The sequence below is a fragment of the Thunnus thynnus genome, chromosome 21 (genome assembly GCF_963924715.1).
Source record: "Thunnus thynnus chromosome 21, fThuThy2.1, whole genome shotgun sequence".
Classification (NCBI taxonomy): Eukaryota; Metazoa; Chordata; class Actinopteri; order Scombriformes; family Scombridae; genus Thunnus; species Thunnus thynnus.
The window spans coordinates 11,465,526-11,491,646 of NC_089537.1; the positions used below are offsets into that span (position 1 = coordinate 11,465,526).

Genomic DNA, 26,121 nt, shown 5'->3' on the forward strand with positions numbered 1-26,121 from the left:
AAAAGAGTCGAAACAGAACCCATTGTGGTGTTGGAGAGGAGTGAGCTGCTACCCGAGAGAGGGAGAAAAGAGGCAATTCCGCGACCACAAAGGGACTCATGATAAGCGGACAGATATGGACGTTGATACACAACACAGACGCTGTTGTCTTTTGTGAGGAGGACCGCGTCCTCCAGTCGGAAAGATCTGGTATATGAAGAGTTAAGACTCGACATCCCAACTGTTTATTTCGGCAGCTAGCAGGCTAACTGGCTAGATACCTAGGAGCTAGACATGGGAAGCCCGTGTGAGTTTGCTTGATAGAGATCTTCGTCGAGCTTTGAGGAGGCTGTTTCCCGTTTAGATATTGTCGGTTATTATTTAAAGTATCCGTCGTCTGCCTTGTAAGGAACCCGAAACTTTGAAGAATGATACCAACTGAGCGCTAAGCATTTCACTACTACAGACCCGGAGAGGAGCACAAAAAAAGTCAGACAGGTTTGTTTCACAGTTGTTTCTCCTCTTTTGCAGCCCGTGTGGCCATTGAACTAAGGGTTTAATCGTGTGAAATTGCACATTGGGAATTTCACGAGTCGCGTTTAGAGCCTCGACTCGAGAAAACAAAGTCATAAACTCAAGCGCATTTCGCAGTTTTTTTCTCAGTATGTAACCACTAATGCACATAATCGGATGCATGCATGTCACTCGGAGCGGCAGTCTGTTGCTCAAACAGTAATGATGAAATGATAAGATAAAACTGTTTTCTCTCTCTTATCAGATGCCCACATCCGCTGAAAAATGACATGAAGTTTAGGATTACCTCTATTACTGCTGCTGGTTGTCATTCTTGTTGCAGCAGAACTATCTTTGACATCTCAAAAATACATTTTTGTAGCACGTTACCAACCCCACAGTCAGTCGCCTTAGCTTTTGTGCAGCTTTTCTTGCATTAGAAGACATTATTCGCATGTAATATACAGCTTAATATAGGCTGCAAAATAACATAATGCATAAAAATGCAACTGAGTGTCATGATGCATCTCCTGCATTGTCAGACAAATGTCAATGATCTGAACAGAGACTATGTGCTGTCTCATAATCCTCTACATATATGTTCCTTTGGCTATTTATACATAGAATATATCAAATTATAGAAACAACACTGAAATGTATTTGTTAGTGTCACCATTACATTCACAGACTTATTAAATGATTTTTCTCTGCAGCAAAATCTGTTTTTAGCATTGCTTCCCTTTTTTGACTACTCAAAAACAAAGCACCTCAACAGGTCTCCACTTGGCCAACTTGATTTGGATTGATTTGCTATTCAGGATTTGCCTGCCTTGTTGCCGTGAGCAAACAGCAGGTTGAGCCATTTGCACAACGGACAGAAAGGCTCAGGCACGGAAAATGAAAGCGTAATTTGCAATAATAGCTAAATTGACTTGACCATGAGATTTCTGCGGCATGATAATGATTGTACTCTCTTTGCAATCTTCTGCCCTTGATTTCTTCAATGAAAAACTAGATTAACACAACAGTCATACTGTTTGGTCCAGACAAAGCCTATAATAAGTCCTAAGGAGTTTCTCTTTACAGGCTAATGAATAGAATGTGGCTGCTTAAAATTCATTTTTCCCATAACAGAAGACTAATTGTGGAGCCTTTCTGCAAGGTTAGTCAACAAGGGAGCTATGAAAATAGACGGATACTCTTAAGACGTTCTGCTATTGGTTGATTCGAATGTTTCTCAGGACTCAGCAGGGAAACGTCTTGTAATTGTAGCCTAAAAGCTCCCATAGGAGCAGTGTATTTTTGTTTTTGACCTCGAAACCCACCAAATTCTTGGATAAAGCAGCTTGTAGAACAGATGGAGCTACATTGGAAATGACCTTAAATGAAATAATATCTGTCAGGTAATCAATTTTACCCCCCCTCCCCCCTTAATCTCACTCCAAACATATTTCCAATTTGTTTAAACTGAAGCTTGTTTTGACAGCTTGTTTCTACCAGTTCAAGTGGACGACCCATCTGTTTCGCAGTAGTATTAACATGAGATTTAAATGTTTGACAGCTTTTCAAACTTTTACAGAGTGATGCTGGCTCGTGCAAAATGTGCAGCTGTTTGAAATAAAACAAAAGTTATCAGTTGAAGAATCCAGACCGAGGCTCGGTTCATATGTGTCCTTCCAAACAGCTGCGGCAGATAGGCGCAAAGCTGATATCATTGATATTCTCATTAAAACCTCTAGCGTTTGGTTTGGGCCAGAGATGAATGGACTAATGTTCATGTGGGGATGCTGCTAATTGGTGCTTATATTCTGAGGACTCAATTTTCCATTAGGCGTGCGAATGTTACTGTCATTTGTATCTATCCATCACTGTCTACGTGTTTGGTGTACTGAGGCAATCCGGTTGCGGCTGAATGTTTTTGTGATCAAACATTATTGACTCCCCCAGTCGATAACCTTGGCAACAGTAGTTCCTCTCTCCAGCTAGAGCCACACATTGCAATGGAGGAGGGGGTGGGCCAGTGTGAGCTTTTCCCCGAGCTTTCAGTAGGGCTTCGTGGTAATGCCGCCTGTCTCCGGGGTTAGACATGTTCACATGTGTGTGTCCATTCAGAGATGGAGAAATCGCTGCTCTCCATTCATGTGATCTCTTTTCATTCATTTCATTGCGCAATAACTCAAAGTTTCTCTCACCATACTGTCCATTAGCTATGGTTATATTTCTTTCTCCTCTCTTTTTCTCTCGATTTTTTTTTTTTCCTCTTCTGTATTCTGATCCTTTTCACCATTTCTTCTTTGCACACTCTTTTGCATTACCAGTGGAATTAATCAAGCATGTTCATGTGTGGCTTGACTTCATAATAACATAATGAAGTTTAGCCTCAGGTGCAGAGAAGGAAATGGGTTAGCCCGAGAGTAGCCTTGCCCTCACCCAGCATTATCTGAAACCAGTTTTACACAATGAGCTGTGGAAAAGATTATTCAAGAAGGAAATTTCCTTTTCAATCCCCTCATTGTTATCTGGGTTGTTCTTTTAAAATCTAAGTCTAATAAAAAGCTGAAATATTAGGATATTACGATGTCATCTTCCTCTGTCTCGACCTTCGTCATTCCTTTTTAAGGCAACATGGGGCCTATTGCTTCATCTTGCGCCTTTCCTGTCCCAGTAATGAGCCATTTTGCGGCTCTTAACATCTGCCAAACTTGGAACATTTTGAATGCGAGACTCATCTCCCATGCATGAGGAGTCAGGCATCCTTTGATTTGCCCTCTTTTCTTTGCCTCCCTTTCGAGGCGCTCACCGCCGTACTTTGTAGAGTGAGTATGCTGAAAAACTTTCTTACCCCACTTTTTGGCAGCGGCTGCGTATGATGAGAAGTAATTTGGTGCTTATTCTAAACAGGGATTTCCTCTTGGTATTGTACATCCCTCCTCCTCGCCGAGTGCACGAGGAGCAGAGGCACCACGGGGGAGGAACGGAGGAGAGGGGCTAATTTAAAACACAAGTTTTCTGTGGGCACAACGAGGTTTGTCCGAAAGAAAACACTGCTTTAAATTTCACTGCCCTTCTATTCCGGTGAGTAACATCTGCGGTAGAATACGCAGCATCTGGCTTTAATTTAGAGCTTTAAGTCAACTTAAGCCTTGTCAAAAACCTGAGTAGGCAACCTTGCCTTAGCGAATGATGTAGTCTACCTTCATCTATCTGTTAAATAACTCCAAGCCATGGGGTGGAATGCAGCAATAGACAGTGAGGGAGTTAAATAAATGGTTCTGCAGGTGTAAATTTCACAAGAAGCAGTCTAGTGGGGTAATTACCAGGGAATAATATCCACGTCTTAAATTACCATACCATCCTTCCAATAAAGCTGAATGTTTTGCTCCCATTCACACTATTACTCTGTGTGTAGCAGCAGCAGCAGCAGCAGCAGGATATAAATCGTTCATCTAGTGGCATTTAAATTCTTTTACTCTCTGGCCTCATGCTAAGCAAAAGCACAGGATCAAGGATAAGCCATTGGTGATTTGTGCATTTCATTGTCAACATTTTATGCATTTTAACATCTTGGTTGTCTCTCATTAACAGAAAAGAAAACGCTATGCGCAGCTTATCCTTTTCACTCCCACAATTAGGACGGTCATTGATATAATCCAGGTAATGCTCCATAGGTAATTGAGGCCTAATGCTTTCTCTTGAGAGGAGGAAGAAGCTATATATCCGCCCCGCGTTATCCGCCGGCTCGTGCATCTCATTACTCTGCGGTGTCAAGGTCTTGTCCGGTGCTTGTTCCAGCTCGCCCCTGGCTCTCTTGTCGCTTTCTCTCAGGGATGAAGAGGTGAACATCTTCTTAGGGCTTGACTGAGGTTATGTTTTGTCCTTCTTTTTGTTTTGTTTTTTTGAGCCCTTTGCTGATCCCAGTTAAATCTCATATCTGCTCCCCAGATCTCGCTGCCACATCTGTGCCGTAAGTGCCTGTGTCAGATGCTAAATGACGCTTGAATTGGGATCTTATGGCAACAGGATATTTGGTTTTCCCCTCAAGCTACAAGATTCCTCTCACTCCCTGTAGTAGAAGGAACAAGGCACACACCCTTTTGACTTAAGTTGTTGTCGTTTTAGAGAGTTCTTTACTCAGACTTGCATTCGATATTTGCCATCTTTCAATGTATCTTGCTTTCCCCTATTGTATATGAATATCTTTGAGAATTTGAATGATTTTCAGACGCTATTAAATTATTATGTTGGCCTCGTTTTTTTTTAAGCTCCATCTGAATGGGTGCGGCTGAGAGGTTATGTGGTTATTGTTCATTTATCACACTGGAGGCATTTTGTTGAAGTCAGCCTGATGCAAACCTACAGTTTCTTTATTTGGCTCGCTCATTGAAATGCTGTTTCAGACTAAATGCATGAAGAATTATCATTTTTGCGTCAGAGATGTCTCAAAAAAAGTTCCTTTGTAAAGCCTTAAATTGGTGACATTGTGCTTCTTAATAATGATAAAATGATTAAATGTCGTCCCATGTGTTAGGAAATTGTGGCACATTATCATTAAGATTTACAGTAGCTATTTGGTTTTAATACAGATTTTAAAAATGATTTAGTGGTTGCTTCTATTTAAAAGATGTAAAGTAACTGTGTCACTCTCATTATCCCGTCTGTTTTATTTATGGCGGAAAGAAGAAAATGATATGCTCAATTTTGAGTCACATTGCTCGAGTTTTAAGATTCGTGGTGAGAATATAAACGTGCATGAATCATGTTTTTTTTCCTCCTTTTTAAAAATATGTAGCGCAGCTGTCTGTAGTACCCCTATTTGGGTACGGTCTATTTTTACATTAGTGATGTTGGCCTGATCTGCTCGAGGTATTTTCAGACAGAGATGTGAGCTAAGAACTAGTGTATTCAGCTTCTTATCTGACACTCCACACGCCGCACATCTCTCACAACCGCTGCTCTCTTGGCTGCCTCGAGCCCCCGTGTCTTTCCAGATCCTCAGCCACTTCGATCTGAGAGCAAAACGCAAGGAACCCATCGACACGCACACTAATCACACTAGTGTGCCTGCTCGTTAGCCATGCCCTCTCAAGTCAGCTGTCCTAATAGGCATGTCCTAATGAGCGCTAATTGAGGATGGCTAATTTGCATGGCCTGAGTCATTGTCTTTCTTAAAGCGACTTACAAGACTTAGAAGACTCATTGCTAAAAAGCTAATTGGGGGGCCTGACATGGTGTTATCATGGACGGACTATGGGGGGCTTGTGAGGCTGTCTGAGAGCATTGTTCTCGCGCTGTGAGCCCAGATTGTTGTCTCTCTCCTCCACACTCGGTTCATACCATTCCCTTCTCTGCAGACATCGATATGCCTTCACTGATTTCCCCGGCACCACAAACGTTATTTTAGTGACACCAGCCATTTTCAAAGAAACAACTTCAAAGCGTGATTAAAACGAAGCAGGGCAACTCTGATCAAAGGTTAAACTATGCTCAGCGTGATTCTCTTCACAATGCAAAGTGAGATTCCTCCATTTGAAGAGAGATGGAGGTGGGGGGGGGGGCGGGGGGGGGGCTCAGTGTTACTGTTGAGGTATGCAGCCAGTGTGTTATTTTGCTGTGCATCAGAGGAAAAGTGATGGGTACTTATGTAGCTGCAGAGGGAGGTCCTCTGAGGAATCTGAGTGCAGCACACTTTATTTATACTAGACGAGAGGATGTTGTACATTTCTTCTTAATTTGATCACTGACTCTTTATTTTCCCCTTTTCCATACTTTTATTTGTCTTTTTTTTTTTTTTTTTTTATTGGGAGAGTATACAAGAAATGATTTCCCAGAGAGAAAGAGCTCAAACAAGCGCAGGCAGGTTTATTGCGTTGGCTGTGGGCCATCTCATTTCTGCTCAAAAAGTAATGAAATCTCTCAAATGACCCAAGCAATTCAAATTTGTGAGACAATTTCATATGCCAGAGAAAGTGCTTCCTTGTTTTATGGGTGGTATCGCATGTTAAGACTCGGGTATTCAAGTTGCAGGCCCAGCAGAAGAAAAATTAAATAAACCTTCCACTTGTTATCCGTGACCACAAGGGCTAATTTCAGTGTTGTGAAATTTAGCTTCTTCTTTTTTTTATTTGCCCTGATGTAATGAGTTCCCCTTTCTCTCTTCCTTTGCTTGATTCCAGATTTGCTGGCTCGAGGTTGCACACAAACACCAAGAAGGGAGAACATGACTCACTGGCCTCTGCCAGAGACTGGCACGGGGCAACTGCGCCAACCTCGCCCCTGCCTGAGGCTTTAGATATTACCCCTGTACACCATGACGGAGAGACATTGAGGTTAGATCCCTGACAATCATCTCAATACCTCTCCTCCTCCCTACCCCTCGAGACCCCCCTCCCCTCCCCCGCCCCTGCCTCGTCCCCATCATGCTGCGCTTCCTGCCTCTCAAACTTGGCCGCCTGTACCGCTGTCTTAAGCTCCTGTTGGTGGTGGGATTGTTTGTCATCTTGTTGATGAACACCCACAACCTGTTCGCCTCCTTCCAGAAGAATGAGCTCACTGACAGACGCTTCATCAACCTCAACAAGTGTCCCGCCTGCTTTGGCACCAGCTGGTGCCGCAAGTTCATGAACGGCCAGGTTTCCTTCGAGACCTGGGGTCGCCTGCGATTCCTAGACGTCTTCAATGTCAAGAATGTTTACTTTGCTCAGTACGGCGAGCCCAGGGAGGGCACCCGTCGTGTAGTGCTCAAACGGCTCGGCTCCAACCAGGAGCTGGCTGAAATAGACCAGAAAATCTGCAAGAGGGCCACAGGAAGGCCACGCTGCGACCTCATCCAGGCAATGTACAAGACTGAATTCGCCCGGATCAATGGCGATGTTCGTCTGCTCACTCCAGAGGTGGTGGAGGGATGGTCGGATCTGGTGCACTGCCCCTCTCAGAGGCTGCTGGACCGCGTGGTCCGCAGATACGCTGAGACCAAAGACTCAGGCAGCTTCCTGCTCAAGAACCTCAAGGACACAGAGAGAATGCAGCTGCTCATGACCTTGGCGTTCAACCCGGAACCGCTCGTGCTACAGGTAGTGTGTCTGTTTTTAAAAGTTTTAAATGTGATGTGCTTCAACTGTTTAAAGCAACATGTGTATCTAATTCTATCTGAAGCTTTTTGAGGTGATTTTATTACATTTTCTGTTGAGTTATGTTAAACAGTGTTCGAAGAAAATATTGCTTTTTGATAAAGAGGTGTCGGTCTGCTGATCTGTGGCACCAGGTGTCTTAATTGTATCAACTACTGAGTACCAAGTCGTGGTTCCTGGATTACATTCGCTACAAAGAAAGATAAGAGCACCAGTACAAAGCAAGCCAGGGTGTTGGCCCCCAAAGCCCCCAGTAAATTACAGGGTAGGAATCCTCCTGTTCCTTCCTCTTTCACAGATCTGAGACGAGCCCTCCCAAAACCCTAGGCTACATCGAGGCTACGTGTCCCCTAACTAGAGCACGAATGTTTCTCTGCTTAGAATAGAGAAGGGTTTAAGAGCTGTGGCCTCCCAAAAGATGAGGGATTTTGGCTGGCAGCAATACTGCATATTTAACAGTATATGTAGGGCAGTTTGGAATTATTCAGGGATTCATCTGCAAGTGGTCCAAGTTGTTTTTAATTTTAATATACGTCTCCGTCCTTTGGATTCTCATCATTTTTTGGGGGGAATGCATGTGAAGGGATCTCTCAGGGCAGCCAAATGTAATCAGCACTAATATTCTTATATTCTTATCTTATACTGCATGCTGTCTTTATTCTAGCATTACAATATAAAAAAAACAATATTTGTGTTGAAATTTACAAATTGACATTTTATGAAAAATCCTGCCCTTTTTGAGACTTATAGGGTTTCATTTTATTGAGACATATTTACCCCTTTGTTTTTGAATAATAATATTGTGCTGCAAATATTAAAACTCTGATTTAAATACATGAAATTGAAAAAAATGGTCCAGGCAGCTGTAATGAAAAAGAATGCCTGTTAATTGTCTTGCTTGGACACAAAGATAGAAGCAAAATCACCACCCATCTCTATTCTGTCAGCCTGCGTGTCAAAGCAGTCGTACTGTATGTCACATAAGCGCACTCTACTTCCTCTAGCCGCGCTGATTTACAAGCAGCCAATCAATTTCAATTTCAATCTTGCATTGACCGTGTCTCGTGAGGAGATGGAACAACAATAGTCATGGACCGTGTAGACATTCAATAACTTACGCTGACCTCCAACCTCCCCCCCCACTACGCATAAGGCCGGACACCTCCAGGCATTTCGGAGGACAAAAGGCGAGATCAGCCTTTTAGTCCAGTCGATCTATAAAATCTGATTAGCCTTGTGTGGTCGCTTGCCCTCCCCCTTTCCTTCCTTTCTCCTCTTTTCTTTCTTCTTACGTCTTTCTTCTGTCTCTGTCATCCTTCCCTATTTATTTCCGACCCACTTGTGTATGCTCCACAAACTCTGGCCCGGATAATTCCATCAGTGTTTTAATGCTATTATGCCCCAGTTCAGAGGCTCGGTGATTCACCCCCACCCACTCACCCACCCCTCCCCACACCCAAATCCTTATCTTGCACAGAGCTACACACATCCCACAACAACAAGCATACACACACACATTGTCCACAGCTCTCTTCACTCCCCACTCCACGTAGCTTTTGCATGTTTACAGAGACTCATGAATTGTTGATCCCATCCTGAACTTGTGACCTGCAGGCATAAGCAAGAACTGTAGGGTCTGTGTATGCACCACGCTAGAGGTAACAGATGGTGGGCATGGGTTGTGTGGACGGGTAATACACAAAGAAATGTGCCAGACATCTCAAAGATTCACAGATCCTGAGTGCCTTGACTGTTCGTCAGCATCACTGAACTCAAAAGATGAGGAGAAAATTTGCTGAGAGACTGAGAGACCCTATACACAAGGTTGGGCAGCAGTAGACCATAAAGAATTAATGGCGTCTATAGAGACTGAACAGGAGACGTGCTGTACTACAACACCTTGGTCTGCTTTTTTTTTTTTTGCCAGAGGTTGCTGCTACTGTGTGGGGACCGGTTTTAACAAAAGATAGAGGAATGCGGGCTGCATTTTATGGCCGGTTATTTAATGGAACCTGATCCTTATTCCGACTATTTATCACTCTGCCTTCTTCTCAGGCCTAGAGCGATTCTTCATTTTGCCTGGCTGTAGTTAAACACCTCCTCAGTAAGTTGGAGAGCCCAGTATCACTCAATGTATAATTTAAGTTGGCTATATTTAGTGTCAATTATTTCCTACCATCATTGGTCGGCAGTGCTGTGGTTGTGGGGGTTTTTCCTCTATCTCTTTCCTCTGGCTTTTATTCAGTTGAATAATGTGAATAACATTTCTGCTGTCTGCTCAGCGAGCTGCACTCTCTCTTAGAATGGCTTCTGTTTCCAGTCTTTTGAAGCCACAGGCAGTAAATCGGCCCTGTTTCACTATGAGAAACCAGACCTTCTTTGTCAGTGGGAAACAATCTGCCTTGTTGTTTCAGGTCTGGCCAACAATGCGTTTTCTGTGTGCTGTGCAGTACACAAATGGGCACACACAAACATGCACGTACAAACACACACACACCACCCCCATTCCTCTGTCACGTGGAAGACAATTTGGCTTTGGGGAATAAATATTTTTGGAAGACAAAATGACGACAGCCAAACAAGAAAATCCTTGTGCAATGAGAGGCACCTTATGCAACTTCATCTGTTTTCTCTCCTCTTTCTCTTAACAAATGCTGTTTTCCTAAAGGTTTAACAGATAAGTTGGCCGGGAAAGGTTTCTCTGTTACCGTGATAAATCTACTCGTGTCAAGGGATTGTCGCTTTGCCAACCAGGGAAATTACACAATGCTGTTTAATTTTGCTTCTTATTCAACAATAATTTGGTTTGCATGAAAATTGAGCAATAAATTCTCCTCATTTTCCCCAGCTAGAACCTTATTTGCCATCCTTGGCTTCTCTCCTCCGGCTAGATGACTCACTGATTCATCAGGTGATGGTTGCGTTTGATGGAGTACATCTGGCCCAACCTGAAATTAGTTCGATTTAGCCTAGTCCCCCCCCCCTCTACACCCCCTACCCCTTTCCAAATCATTAAGCTTGGTGAGTTGGCCAGGAGCATGTGACTGTGCTCGCACCCTTTTTGGTCCTCAGCCCCTGTCTTGCTCAGTGAAGCTGAGAATAGGATGTGACAGGCCTGTGGGGTTAACTCAGTCAGCGGTACTCTGATCTCCTCCAGACTGTGCTCTCCCAGACACCCCTTTCTCTTTTTCTATTACCGCCTCTCCCCACCTTCCCGCGGATCCACCTCCTCGTTCAACACCCCGGCCTCACCTGACACCGAGACATACTCATCAGAAGGCATGAACCTCTCACGCAACACCGTCTGTTTTTTTTTTTTTTTTTTCCCCAGAACACAGATGTCTGACACCGATACTAAACCAGAGAAGACAGAGGAACAGAGAGATTAGATGGATGACCTTATCTCCTATTCCTCCGAAGATTTTTGACAGCAGCATTTTAACGCAAATGTGAAAGTAAACATCGACAGCGCTTTGAGCAAACACACTAGCAGCATGTTTGATTTTTTTTTTCTAAAGGGGGAGATGCCTCGTTGGTATGCTGTTGATTTAATGAGGCTGTGCATAATCTATTGCGATGTCATCCACTTTGGGAAACTAAGCCAAAGTAAACGGTATAAATTCAGTATTTTGGCACCTCAAACATGACCTACTGAACCTTCCCTTCTTTTATTTTTTTTTTCAAGGAAATTCAATTTGAATGCCTTGGTTCACAACAGATGTCCAGTCTACCTACTCTGCATGTAGGAAGCATAAGCAAAGTCAGATAATTTTACTCTATAAGTGGAAAAAAATGTTATTTAGAATGATATGTAAACACCAAATCACTAAGAGGTGTTACAAACAATGATTATTGCAAAGAAATTATTTTTACATCTTATCTGATTGAATTGAAAAACCAGACAAATCGGAACAGCTTTTACAGTCTAATGCAATCTGATTAAACGATTGCTCTACAATAAATCCTTCTCTTTGGAAGGTCAATTATTATTTTGCTCTTTTTTTTTTTTTGAGACTATGTCAGAAGCTGTAGTTTGTGGTAGTTTCGAACTGAAAAATGTTCAATGTTTTGTCTACTGTGGTCAAATATTAGAAAAACAAATGGGACTTTTTTTGCAAGCGAAGATGGAGTGGTCATAAAATTTCTACAATAATGTATAAAAAAAAATGATTATTACAGACATGGTTTCGGTAAAGGATTTGAGCTTTGTATGCAGGAAAAACTGCAATCTTACGGTCTAGCTTTCTGGGTCATGCCTCTTTACAAAGAGGATCAAAGCCTGTTTTGTTTTCTAGTTTTATTTATTTCTTTTCATTTAATCACAGGCACTGCATGCTATCCCGGCTTAAGTGTGAGCCTTCTGTCTCTTAAGGCCGGTTCAGTGGCTGAAGTCCACCGGTAAATAGTATTTAAGTTGCTAGTCTGTGATTAGTACCTTTTGTTTTTGAGTCTGGGGGATTGCGACGCTCTTAGCGCACAAGAGAGGAGGTTGTGTACGCCGCTTAACCCTTCTTCAAGTGCTCCCAAACCCCCTTTCATTATTCTTACAGGCCTTTGTGTACAGACTGAATCCTGTTAGGATAAGACAGGGAGTTATCTGGGCCCAACTCCCTTCTTTTGGCTGCCCTTGCTGGATGGAGGCCCTGGTGGAAAGGGGAGAAGAAGAAGAAGAGGAGGAGGAGGAGGAGGAGGAGGAGGGTTTTGTGTGAGTGAGTGTGTGCTGTACAAGCCAGAGCCTTGTGGTGTTTTCCCCCATTTGAATGAGCCAGACTGCTTGTGTTACCATAATCCTTTCTCTCTTTCTCCCTCTCTCCAAACACACACACACATATATACACACACACACATGCATGACAGCTGTGTTTGGTTAGGTAAATGCCTGTGGCTGAACCCCCGCCACTCATCCCACCCACCAGCTCCTTTTTTAGACACCCCCCACCCCCACCCCCAAAGCTTCCTACTGTTACAGCTTGCACCCCAGCCTACCTTATGTCTAATACCCAGCTTCTGAAGACACAGTTCTGCAATGCTGGAGAGTCTAACCCCATTCATAACTCTCCCTGGGCCCGTTAAGATGGCCACAACCAATATGGATCGCTAACGAGTGGCTCTTTACTGTACTGTGTCCCCTAGAGAGCCCAAGGCCTCATGTTAGAGCAAGAATATGCTCTTTTAGCACATCAGCAACCTGCAGTAATAAAATTGTCCACTGCATTAAAGCGTCAAGCACCTAGTTCCTGTCAGAGAAAATATGAAAGGTCAAGAATATACTGTAACATCTTTTAAACAACTTTATTCAGTCAAGGTTAACATCCTCACTGGTAGTGTAGCTGCTTAGGGGACTGGTCATAGGCTGGCACCTTTTTAATCACTGTATGTTCATTGAAGTCTTTCCATGTGAGACACTTAATTGCTCCTTTGTAAGGAAATTTTCTCTGTGCTTGCCCTGTTCTGCAGCAGGGTCAGTTCTGCAGGGTCAGTAACAACAGTCTCCCTTCTCACTACACCACCCGGTTGCCCCCGAGATAATTGCTGCCTGCTCTGAAATATACAGCCCTTGATGTAGGCCTCAAACCCACAGCCCTCAGGTCTGAGGCCAAGTTTCACTTGGGTTCCTCCCCAGTCGTGTGGGCGGCAATACCACCTAGACTGAGTCAACACTACTGCCTATGACTTAATACATTCCTCGTCTTCCAGCGGAGGGGATTCATGAGGTGGCTCTGTGCACAGTGGCTCAGGTTCAGGTCGTCAAAATGTTTCAGCTATCATCTAGCTGGAGTGTTATACTAGCAACCATGAGCTGCACTGTTCTGTGCTCTCATTCCTCATCATGCTCTCATTCTCTCTCTCTACAGAGCAGAGGGCTGCAGAACTCAAAAGACCTAGCTAACCCATTACTATCGCTGCTCGGCAGAGCTCGCTGAATCATGTGCCTGCTTTTTCCTTTTTCCGACTGTACGTGGTATTACTTCGTCTCTCTGCCTGACCTCTTGATTTTGATTTCTCATTTGAACCCAGTGTTGTTGCTTTTTTACCCCTTACTTTCTTATTGGCCTGTTTATACCATGCTCTATCTCCGCACACACACACACACGCACACACACGCTCAGCGATTTTCCTCTTTCCCAAGACTGCTGCCAGCTCTACACACTGTGACTTTGCACTCTTTGAACCGCATGTCTAGTAAAGAAAGAGGCAGGGCCTATTCTGAATTCAGATACATAGACTTTACACTCTGTCTTTCAGTACCCTTCGTTCCCCCTTTACAGACACGCACATCCTCAGCTTGGTGCTCTGACTAGGCATTTCTTGGCTTCTGTGTATGGAACAGACAGCATCACTGCCCTGTATTGCAGGTTTTGGGGGGTGGAACAAAGAGAGAGGGGAAGAAGCAGGAGAAGCAGCAGCGGGAGACAAGAGGGAAAAAGAGAAGAAAGGGGAAGCGCCATGTGTGCCAGGATGAGGAGCTAACGCCGGCTCCCCTGTGGGGGCCTGAGCTGTCGCTGCGGAATAACCAACTGGATTTTAAACTTAAATGGCCAGCAAAATGCCAGACGGGGCTCGCCACACATCCTCCAGACACAGAAGGTCAACAGGGGAGCCGCACAGAAAAGCAACGTGTTTTTTTCAAGTCCATCTTGGCAGTCCCTGCCTCGCAGAGCAGATGTGACTCCTTCTTAATTCTAAGCCTCTTTGCTAAACAGGCTGAGTAATGTTCATTTTGCAACATCAGGGTTGAAAGAGGTTGGGGTTTTTTTGGCTGTTGTTGTTGTTGTGTCTGACTGAACATGTCTGTCCTCCACGCTTCCTCAACTTCACTGTTTGATACCTGGACTCTTGACGAGGCCTGTCTCAACTTGTTTGCTGCGAAGCGGTGGGGTTTTGTTGAGGACAGAAAATGTTGAGAATTTACACCACACCCTTTTCAGGGCTTTAACAAGCTGCACACTTTAAACACTCTTGTGGCAAACTACTAATTTCCTTTCTGCAGTAAGTAGCTGCGGTTTCAGGATGAAGTCAAGTAGTTTTTGTTTGTTTTTTCCCCCCCCCAAAGCTTTCATTTCCATTTCATTTACACAGCTCTGTGTGTCCACTGTATATGCGTGTGTGTGCGCACGTCTTTGTATGCATATGTGTGTTTGATGGACCAGTGTTCTTTGCAGGCCGGCCAAGGCGATATCTTGGGAGCCGCTCATGTTTACTCGGCCCCTTCAATGGAGGTTGTTATCAGCCCTGGTCACGTTGCATGTTCTCATTCACATGCACTCGGATACAATTTCACATAGACACACACACACATGCACACGCACACATAATCACACACACACACACACACACACACAGAGAGCCTCTTTCGAGCTCCCATACACACACACACACACACGCTCAGGCCCTCCCCCAAGTGGCCCAGTAAAAGGGCATGCCTTTGTCAGCAGATGTCAGGACGCAGGTGTGTGTTCCTGTGCCTCTCGCTCCATTCGTTTCATCCTCTTCTCCAGAGGCTGCCCATTTGTCTGTGGCCCTGTTTCATTTCAGCCCACTCCAATCTCCCCCCCAAGAGGACGCCAGTGTGTCTGTTGTATTACAGGGAGGGTAGTGGAAATCACAAACACCCCCAGTCAATGCTACTGTAGTGCAACCGGCGCCACCTTTTTAAGATTAGATTTGTCAGACTTGGGCCTAGAAGTCGCTGTGAGGTTGTCTTTAATGAGAAGATTCTGTTTGGGTCTGTTTCCCACCTTTTTTGCTTTCATTGTCTCCTGAGCCCGGCTCATTATTTCTGTAACACGGCGAGAAATTATAGCACAAATTCTTACAGAAAATAAGAGCGTTTGGCACTAGGTTCTATATGTTAAAGCAGGAGGAAAGCAAAGCAGGAGATAAAAAAGGTTTATATCCAATGACAGGAGCAAGAAGTGATAAGCAGTAAAAGTTGCTGGGATGTATCATTGGCAGTTTTGCACCCTCAGCATTTTTCAATACTATAACATCATCATGAGACGACCGGTAAAATTCACTACCTGTGCAGTCACCCCCCTCCACCCCTCCCTCCCCAACACACACACACACACACAGAGACACACACACACGTACATTACCTCCCAAGTCTGCTCAGCAATAGTGCAGTGGATGTAATATTAAGCTGGGCTTTCCAATTTATTTCGTCCCCCTCACCCCACCCCCATCAACGCCTCATTGCAGACGTTAATGACTTCTGCGGAGTAACCGTTTAAAGAGCGCTAAGGGAGAATGATTGGTGGGAGACGTGGAGTATTTATCAACTTCTGCAATAGGCAAGTTTGAATCCAAAGCTCAGGTGCCCACTTCCATGCAGCTGCCTACACTGTTCAGTAGTTTTCACCTTTTTAGACGTATCGCATTTAAAACTTGAATATATGAAGCTCATAAAAAGCGGTACCTAGGTATGAGTTGTCAAGACCCCGGTAATTGACGCAGTGCAATGAGCCCGTCAGTGCAGTGGATGAACGACATCTATGTTAAGAGCCGTGGACGAAGGCCGAAAGGCATTCTCATAACAGCCGTTGACAGTGTCTGAAAGTAGCCTAAGGGCATTCATCCTTTTCCTCCCTCCCATCAGCCATCCCCCCATCTGCTGTCGCTCTACTTTTGCTCCCATTCAGGCTGCAACCTGACAACAAAGAGAGAGATGTGTTTAGCAGGCAGGTCTTTGCTGGTTTATTCGTCCTGTCCACTGGAGCGGAGAAGCGAAAGACACTCTGTTTGTCTCTTCTGTTTGCTGTCTCCATCGCATTTTCTCCCCCTATCCTTTCTTGCTCTCTGTCCCCCCCCACCACCACCATCACCACCACCACCACCCTTCTTTACATCCTTCCATCCACCCTGCAGGGGTGAGAGAGGGAGGATGGTGTTTTTACAAAGCCGGTTTAGTCGTTACATTGGACAGGCTAAGTTTTGTCAACAAGGCCGAGAGCTGCTTAGATTTGCAGGAACATAAAGCGATCTGAGGTTTGAATCTGGGTCAGAGGGAAGCGGGCCTAATAGGGATGTACTGATCCAGCTTCAACCTAATCTTTCTATACCAACTTCAGAAATTAGACAGCCATTTTAGATATTTAGCCTATTAAGTCTGTAATCCTAAAATCTCATATGTAGGAATGCCCGTTGGCTAGCAGCATCTCAATAGTGTGGGATTGTCTCCTTTCCAACCAGTTCTCAGTATTCGGGAGCGCAGTCAGCCCACCATTGTCCTTTGTTTCTCTGTATGCGGTGGAATTTTTTAGACATGTCTACTTTCTCAGATTCCTCTCACTGTCAAGTTTGCTATATCAGAAAATGTAGAGGAAGGCCATTAAACGGAGAGTTTCTGGGGAAGTTTGGGTGAGTCATCGCAAACTCAGAGGATGACAAGCACAGACAGACAGACAGACTGCTGGAAGCCAGCAGTGCTTCCTGGACAGACTTTTGTCTGGCCCACAATTGATTGGGTCACCTCGGGGAAATGGATTCCACCAAGACTGCATTGCATGCAACTTATCATTGTCCTCCCCTCTTGGTGGTGGATCTTTCTTTAAAAGTGATGGGAACAAGAGAACCGCCTGATGTCTAGATTCACAACACTAAAACAGACTGATAGACTCTCTTTTTGTATAGACAGCAAAAAGTTGTGAGACGTAATTTTTGGCATCAAGATCATGATTTCAGGGTTGTTTGTCCAATCAAGAACATATTACAAGGCATCCTTAGCCTTCACATTCCTTTCTTTGAAATGCATTCAGCTTGTTGCTTCATGTATTATAGTATACAGGTGGGAACCATATGCTTTGGCCTTCAGTACACTTAGCAAATTATAGCCTAGTCAAGGGATGTAATAAAGGGGCTGTAGAGGAGCATAGTTTGAGGAGTGTCTGAGATAAAAATGTCTCATGGTGCACTAGTGAATCTACAGATTGCCTCATAGTCATCCATTCAACAAGCCATATTTTCTTTGTCACATCCTTCCCCTCGGTGCCACAGCCTCTGTGTGGCAGGTTTCCAGCTGTTGTCTTGGAGGTACAGCAGCTAACGTGGCTGATTGTGGGTTTAAAATGTGTTTTTACATAATTTGTATTTCATTAAAGTTTAAAGGGAATTAGGTCAGTCATGCATATTTTAAAACAAAACCTCTCAACAGACATTGAAAGCTTGTAAAGTATTGAATGACCACAAGCGTAAAGTGAGTTGCAGCAGTCACAGTAGTTCACACCTTACCTGCAGTGACATAGTGTGTTCTCTGCCATATCTCCAATGCGATTGGGTTTCAGAAAGGGAGGGCTACTGAGGCTCCTGTGAAACATGAGCGCTCCTGATTCTCTGTCTGTGTCAGTGCAGCGGCTGCCTGCCAGAAACGGCAGCTTTTGAGAGATTTGTTATATAGGAATTGTGGGCTATCATTAAGCTAGCATATGGCAGGATGTTTATTGTTAAAGATAGAGGCCTATGGCAGGGGTGTTTATTGTAAAAGATGGGAGCTTGCAGCAAAATTCATGTGGGCTGCCAAAAAAGCAGGTTTTGCTCTATTATTTTCCATTAATTTGTCCACCTGTTGTGATGGCCTGTAGCAATGAAATGGACCAGGAGAAAAGGAAAGGATGTAGGAGAAATGTCAGACACCAAAGCTCACGGAGAGAGAGATGGAAAGCAGGAATTAAACATACAGAATCCAGTCCCTTAGCAGCCTGGCAAGTTTGCCAAATACAACTCATTTTTGTTTGTCTGTCGGTGTGTTTGCCCCTGCAGACATTATCGCTTGACTTTGAGTAATTGCAGATGATGGCGCGTGTGTGCCTGTTTTTTTTGTTTGACCTCAATAAATTGAGGAAATCTGAGAGATTGGAGTATTGTGCAGCGGCAGTGATAACGCTCCCTGCTAGCGGTGTTACCTTGTTATTATTAATCTGTTTTAATCTGTAATACACAGAGATTTCTTGTCAGCGTGCCCAAACTGCATTAACTCGGTTAGCCAACATCATGCAGCAGTGTAAATCGCCTCACTGCTGCATCACAACACATAAGGCTTTCCTGCTAACTGCTGCTACCACAAATCATCTCCTATCAGTTCTCTGGAACCACTGAGTACAGGCAGCGTACATCAGCTCATAGCCATAGGGCTTTAACACAAACTGGCTCTTTTCTTTAATTACATTTAATCTGTTATACCCAGCGCTGGCTCTGTTTTACGTGATCCTTTGGCAGATTTTCAACTATTGTGCTTGAAATTGTGTATCCGAAAATTACCCAAGGCTGCAGATGGCAACTTTGTCTTTGGTCTTTGGGATTTTTTTTTCATTTCTCTCTTTGTTTTGAAAAAAAACAGGATATCTGTGCAAGTTAAACAAATATTTTTGGACAATGTGAAGGTTCTTACGATTCATTTGTTAGCCTCTGCTGTGCAGAGTCAGTGGGGCATTTCTGTTTTTCTTTCTGCCAACACTACACAGCCCGGCTTCTTTTTTATCTCTGTTTTTAAATTAACGTTGTTTTCTGTTCTCATCTGTTTCTCTTACCCAGAGCTTTCCGTCAGACGAAGGGTGGCCGTTCGCCAAGTACCTGGGAGCGTGTGGGCGCGTGGTAGCTGTCAACTACGTGGGAGAGGAGCTCTGGAGCTTCTACAACGCGCCCTGGGAGAAGAGGGTAGACTTGGCGCGGCAGCTGATGGACATCGCCGAGCAGCTCACCAACAACGACTTTGAGTTCGCCCTCTACCTGCTCGACGTCAGCTTCGATAACTTTGCGGTCGGCCCACGCGACGGGAAGGTCATCGTCGTCGACGCCGAGAACGTTCTCGTGGCAGACAAAAGGCTGATCAAGCAGAGTGAGTGACAGCATCCATCGTTACTTGAACACATATGTAGTCTGTATATGTGTGGGTGTGTGTCCATATGTCTGTGAGTAATGCCTATTACAGCCTATACCTTCAGTTGCCATGACCATTCCGCTTTATTCGTGATGGTGCATGTGTATCACACCTTTAGACATGACCACTTCTGGAGCTAAAGAAGAAGAAATATGCTGCTCACATTTACAGGACAAGTATTTATATCAACACTTATCACTATTTCACACCGTCATTTGCAGTTATATATACGTATGTGAGATTGGTGCTTCTCTAAAACTGTAAATTGTGATAATTAACTGTTCATTTTATTCAAAACATTTCAACTTATGCAGTAGTTGTTCCTTTGCTCCATCCTCTTAAGTGTCACAGAGACTTCCTCAAAAGCCAGAGTGTCATTCAAACACTGACCATAGCTCGGATTCTCTAGGAAACGCTGCTTTCTATGTCAGACATATAACCGCCAGCTGTAGCTTATGAGGCAGCAGCTTAGGTTCGAGGGAAGGTCTCAAGGGACAGACCGCTGTTGGCAGAACTGCACATGCTCGAAGCCTCCTCTCTTCTAAGAATATACTCATCCAGCACCCCTTCTGCCTGCAACATGCTCGTCCCCATCAAAGCAAAGATCGCTCGGATAACGAGCCATCTCCGCTGCCCTAGTTTTTTTTTTTTTTTTTTTTTTTTGCCTCTCAGAATAAACCTCATAACAAGGACAGAGAGAGCTATACATCACACACTCAGTGTGTTAGTTTCCTAACCCTTAGTCCCCCTTCCTGGGGCTACTTCAGAGAAAGGGAGGACCACCCAGTCAGTTTCTTAGATTTGTCCCTTCCTGCAGAAATCCTATTAAAGTGATAAACTGTTGTGTCAGTAGGTGTTGAGGTTCCCCCATGACAGATATGAACTATTGTCTGTGTGTTTGTGTGTGAAAGGGAGTGTGTGTGTGTACTTTTTTTTTTTTTTTTTTTTGTAGTTGGAGGGGAAGTATTGTGATGAATTAATCCTGAGATAAAGTGCCGCTTTTCCAAATTACAAGATCTGACAACTGAAAACCACAAACAGATGTACAACATGTCCAACATCCCCTGCTGTTAGGTTCCCTCGGATATGTTGGTACGTGTGTGTGTGTATGCCTGAATGCTCAAAAGTGAGTATATTCACCTTATTGCCAATAGCTGCAATTTTCCACCCTGTCACAGTAGGCCTTTGCTAGTCCTGAAGCACAATCCAGGTTGAGACTCCCTTTTGTCTGGCCGACACATTTAGAGCTTGACAACTCAAGCTGCTTACCCCGGCCATTCACAGTTTAAGCCTCAAGAATGTTTATGCGCTTCTTCTGTGTTTGTGTGACTGGATCTGTTTGTGTGTGCGTGCCAAGTGCCAGGGCTCAGCCGGAAAGAAGAGAGGGACGACAGTGGTAATGAGTATTACGAGGTCACGGGCGTGTGTCGGACAGCAGTAGGAAATAGGCGCGGTAACCTCCCAAGGCTCCCCAAGCAGAGAATCCAATCCCTACAATTAGAGCCCGAGATTGAAAGCACGAGTTAGAGTCTGCGGTACGAATCTCAGCAGCACTAAACTGAGGCCAATTGATTTGCAAATCAAACACACAGAAAGCCACGCGCCGTTCCACCCTCTCGTTAGGGGCATCCATATTGACGCGGCGGGTTTCGGCGAGATAAAATGCATGCCATGTTCAAGTTGCGCCGTGCGCTGTGTGTTTGCACAGTCCAGTGGTGCGAAAGAAACCATTCCCCATCATTGAGTTTATAGCGTTTGAGGATGGTTTCACCCCCAGTGTTTTTTTTGGAAACACATGCTGTATAATGTAACACACACTTCACTCACTCGCATTCTCCTCTCTCTCCCCCCGACGCGATCGCTCACCGGCTTACACAAACACACACATACACACACACACACACACATGCGACAGCACTTGAAACGCACACACACACACACACACACAGTCTCTCTCTCTCACATTCAATAAAGCACTCTAACACAGGCATGCATTGTTAAAACCAGCTCGTACTCTTGAATGCCACTAGTAAGGCCACGCTAACAAGCATTTCAGGCCCAGTGTCCCTTCTCAGCATAGCCTTGGGAAGGCAGAGGAGTGAGGAGAATGTATACAAGTTCGACCTGAGCTCCTTAACATGGAAGGTGCCGGTTACGCAGGAAACGAGAGAGACTACCTCATCCACAGCTCTCCTCCTCATTTGAATTGGAAATGATTTTGTTTTGCTTTGGAAATGTTTGAGCTTTGTTACACTCAGACCAGCACTAAGAGGGGAACAGAAGGGCCTGAGGTGCAAGTAAATAGACCACAGACTTCTTTCGCCTTTTAGTTTAGTCTCAAAGTACTTTTTTTTTGCTGTGCTCATCTTTGTCCTTGAGAGCGAACCTTCTTCTCCCTTCTTGTTCTTTTTTAGGTGTTCTGTTTGACTGCTGTAAGAGTGTGTGTGTGTGTGTGTGTCTGTTAATGTGTGAACAAGAATGGGACACTCTCCTGATGCCATCTGTCAATCAGTGCTGAGGTGTGATGCATGGCCAGCTCTGAAATATTAATTGCTTTCATCTCACCTTGGTGCACATGCGTACATCTTTATGTGTGTGTGTGTGTGCACACTAACGGCAGATCCATCTTCATCACCCACACTGATTGAGGTTGATGTGCCCCTCCTCTTCAGGGGGCCACAGGGGCCCCTTGCTAACAGGGCAGCACTAGATGTTTGATTGAGTTGTTCTGATGAGCCAGAGGAGAAGTGCATTACAACGCTGATACACTTATTATGTGTTTGCATCCTCTGGGTCCCCCTCCCCCCTCCCCCCACTCCTCCACAATGTTATTGATCTGCTTTTTAATGCGAAAACCAATAGCTCTCTCATCATTCCAGGTTATTTTCTTGGCTCCCTCCTTTCTAAGCACAATCCTTTTAAAAAGAAAAAAGCAACGTGAAATGAGTGCGAGAAAGAATTTTATTTGCTCAATAAATCTGGAAAGTGGTTCATTTCTGTCAAATGAAACAGTTGATGAGTTGTTCGGCTGTGTGCTTTGAAAAAGAATTTCCCGTTAGCACACTAGGGATGTCAAAAGTGGCACCTTGGTCCTGTTGGCTCCTGGTCAGGTTGATATCTTGGATAAGTCACCCTAACTCATAATTTGGTTGAACAAAGCTGTTATACTCCATGATCAGATGCAGTTAAAGATGAGGTTGTAATCTCTGAGAATCACTTAGCTTGGTGGAAAAAAGCGAAGCATCTAAAATGTTAACAAGGTTGGTTGGCGCTCATAAATTATATGCAAAAAACATAAATGTATATTGTATTGTAATAAAATCATATGACTTTCATCAGACAGCGGCCGCAAACTTGCATGTCCTTTCTCATTCCATATTCACTTGGTGAAGGTTGTATGAAAGGAGCTTACGACCCAATAAATCTGTTTATATATTTGAAATGAACATTCTGCATCTATGACTCTATTAATGATATTGACTATTTTTATGATCAGCAGGTTTTTTTTTATAGCAGCTTGTTCATCTGATTGCCTCTCTTGTCTCCCCGCAGACAAGCCAGAAAGCTATGACGTGTGGTATGAGAGCCGGTTTGAGGACTGCGACAGAGAGGCCTGCCTGTCTTTCTCCAAGGACTCCCTTTGTTCCAGGGTCACTGTGGACCACAACTATTATGCTGTGTGCCAGAACCTGTTGTCACGGTATGCTACGTGGCGGGGCACTACTGGAGGCCTCCTCCACGACCCCCCTGCCCACATAGCCAAAGATGGACAACTCGAGGCCCTGTTGGACGAGTGCACCAAACCCAAAAAGCGCTACGGCCGCTTCCAGGCGGCCAAGGAACTGCGTGAATACCTCACACAGCTAGCTGCCGCTTCCTCCTCTGCTACAGCCAGGTAATGAATGGAGTCGGCGTTAGCCTGACGCACTGAGAGACTGGATCCTGTACTCTTTATCTCCGGACTCTTGAGATCCTGGTTCTTGTACATGATGTCATTTGGCTCCCCTTTGCACAGGAGCAGGAGGACGTTAGAGGTCTTGCATCAGGAAGTGTAGGAATCAAACTTCAAAGCAGATTTGTTAAAGCTCTAGCTTTTACCTGACTTTGCTCCTGTGTGAAAGAGGAGTGAGGCACTAAGAGATTCTGGTTAGAACCTGGATAGAGAGGGGATAAAAGTAACCTCTCCTCTCCCAGGGTGGTCCTACCATTATTGGGAGGAGGGGGGGGAGGGGGTGAGAAAGGGCTCTAGTAAACGCTTTCTTCACTGGACCCAGGCTAACACAACAAAACTGTGTCTAAGCAACAGCAGCAGCAACATGGCACAGCCCTGACCACATCCATCCTCCTGTTCACTCCTCAATCCATCAGAACTGTTGTATTTTATAACGTTGAATCTTAACACCTGTTTCATTTTGCCCCCAGGATCTCCCTTTGTTTTATTTTTTTTTTTCTTCAGGGCTGAATTTAAGTAGATCGGCGCGTTTACATTTTCGCTGTGCCATGGCTTTTTTTCCTTCTGTAGCATGGCTGCAGGGAAGGCGGAGGTAGCATGAATCTCCTGCTGTCAGGCAGCATGGAAGGCTAAGCTACAGCAGGTAGAGAGGAGAGGCAGGAGGTCGGGGGTTTGGTTTTCATGCAGGAGAAAAAGAAAACCCTTGATGGCTATATCAGTCTAATTTCCTGCTACTCCAATCAATCACTCGATTTGCAGGTTCCAGGATTGTGGCAATCATTTTTTTTTTTCCTGAGTGTTTTTTTTTCTTTAATAGGAACCAGAGAGTGTGAAACAGCTGCACATAGGAAAAGGAAGGGGATAATTGGACAGTGGTGGTCCCTTGATGCAGATGTGCCTATACCAAAGAGGCTATATGTAATATTAAAAACCACGAGCAGTACAGAGTGACAGCACCTTTCCCTCCAGTTGTTCCCCACTAGAGCTGTCCAAAGCAACCTTAACACATACACAATCTTCTATGAGCTGATTTTCCTTCGATAAGAACCAAATCCAAGAGATAACAAGAGCAAGGTTGGCCATTCTTAACGTCACATGAGCCCTTTTGCGTAGGGCTGATTAAATGATAATCAGTTAGGCCAAGACACATTTTTCTTCAACAGGGTCAAAAAATCTTGAGTTAAAGAATCAGACAGTAAATTTTAAAAGGACAAAGACCTGTGTAGTAGTTGCCTCCAGTGCCGGATTCTCTTTAAATGTCTAACTGATAAATGAATCCTATTGTCAAACTTCTCCCACCAGTGTTTAGTACAGTAAGCTCAATCGAGTTAGAAAAAGGGAATGAAGATATGTTAAATTACCTCCCTCGCTCCTGAACTGACTTCTGACCTGCACTTTTTAAATTTTTTGCAGACCCAGAATTTCTGTTGAATATTTAAACACTCAGCACCACTTGGAGGTTGGGTTAATTTTACACTCAGTGGACCAACAAATTAAAACATAATTACAAATATAGGCTCATTCGGTAACAGATTATGAGAGATCTTACTCAAATAAAAAAAATTTTGCCTCCACGTGTTTTGTACGTCATCTGTCTCGATGTTGTGAATCAAGACGCTAAATGCCCAGTGGAGTGTTGTGTAGCATGGTCAATACACAGGCCAATAATCAAGTAAACATGAGCCACTCCTTCTACAGGGGAAACTAGAAAGCACAGCAGTTGCTTTTTTTTTTTTTTTTTTGGCCTTCTGTGAGACCCGCGAAGACAACGGGACCCTTGTCAGTTTGGAAAAGCAATAAAGAGAAGTTTGGCTAATGGAGTTTCAACCCCCCCACCCCCCTACATTTGTTGTGTCCGATATCTTTCTGTTTCCCCAGTCTGGAGGACGTTCAACCTGGAGGGATTTGTACGTGTGTAACTAACTGTCCACTTTTGTACTGTAATTTTTCTTTTAAGTATTATATCAGCATTGTCTGATTTTTCCTGTGCCTTTCATTCAAAAGTTGTATTTACAACTTTTAGTGGGTTTAAATATTAAAATAAATGAAGAGATATATATATATATATACGAATATATATATATATAGATATATACACTTACGTTGTGTGTGGACTCTTCTTGATTCTGTCTCAGTCTTCATTTCGTTATTTCCCGTGTTACAAGCATTTTGGCTGTGGTTCATATTAGCTTTAAATTTTGATTCACAGCGGCACAGCTGGATGTCAGTGTTTGCCAATTCCTTTTCCTTTTTTCTCTTTTCTTCTTCTCGTTTTGATCTTTCATATCTTCATTTTTCCTCTAATTTGGATGCAAGCCCAAGTTCCCTTTGTTGTGCTCTCCACTCAACTAGGATGCAAGTCCTCTTTTATCCATATTTGGGGAGCTTTTTTTTTTTTTTGTACGTGTGTGTGTGTGGAATTTTGTGTGAAAATTTTACAAGGACGTTAGATTAGATTTTAAAAGCCAAGCAATAAGGAGAACTTTAATTATATAAACAAAAACATTAGACCAACAGTATTATATCCTCCATCAAACGGTAAATGGACTGCATTTATATAACGCCTTTCTAGTCTTATCAACCACTCAAAACGCTTACAATACATGCCAACATTCACCCATTCATACCCACATTCATACACTGATGGTATCATCGAGACCAATACAGTGCTTCCT

At 44.0% G+C, this 26,121-nt stretch overlaps 1 protein-coding gene across 1 annotated transcript; it reads left to right on the plus strand.

Annotated features, from left to right (window-relative positions):
- Positions 1-25,543, plus strand: dipk2ab (divergent protein kinase domain 2Ab). Its single transcript, XM_067578594.1, has 4 exons — positions 1-477; positions 6,666-7,562; positions 19,149-19,452; positions 23,047-25,543. The coding sequence occupies exons 2-4, from the start codon at positions 6,909-6,911 to the stop codon at positions 23,391-23,393; spliced, it is 1,305 nt and encodes a 434-aa protein (XP_067434695.1). The 5' UTR covers positions 1-477; positions 6,666-6,908; the 3' UTR covers positions 23,394-25,543.
- The last annotated feature ends 578 nt before the right edge of the window (positions 25,544-26,121 follow it).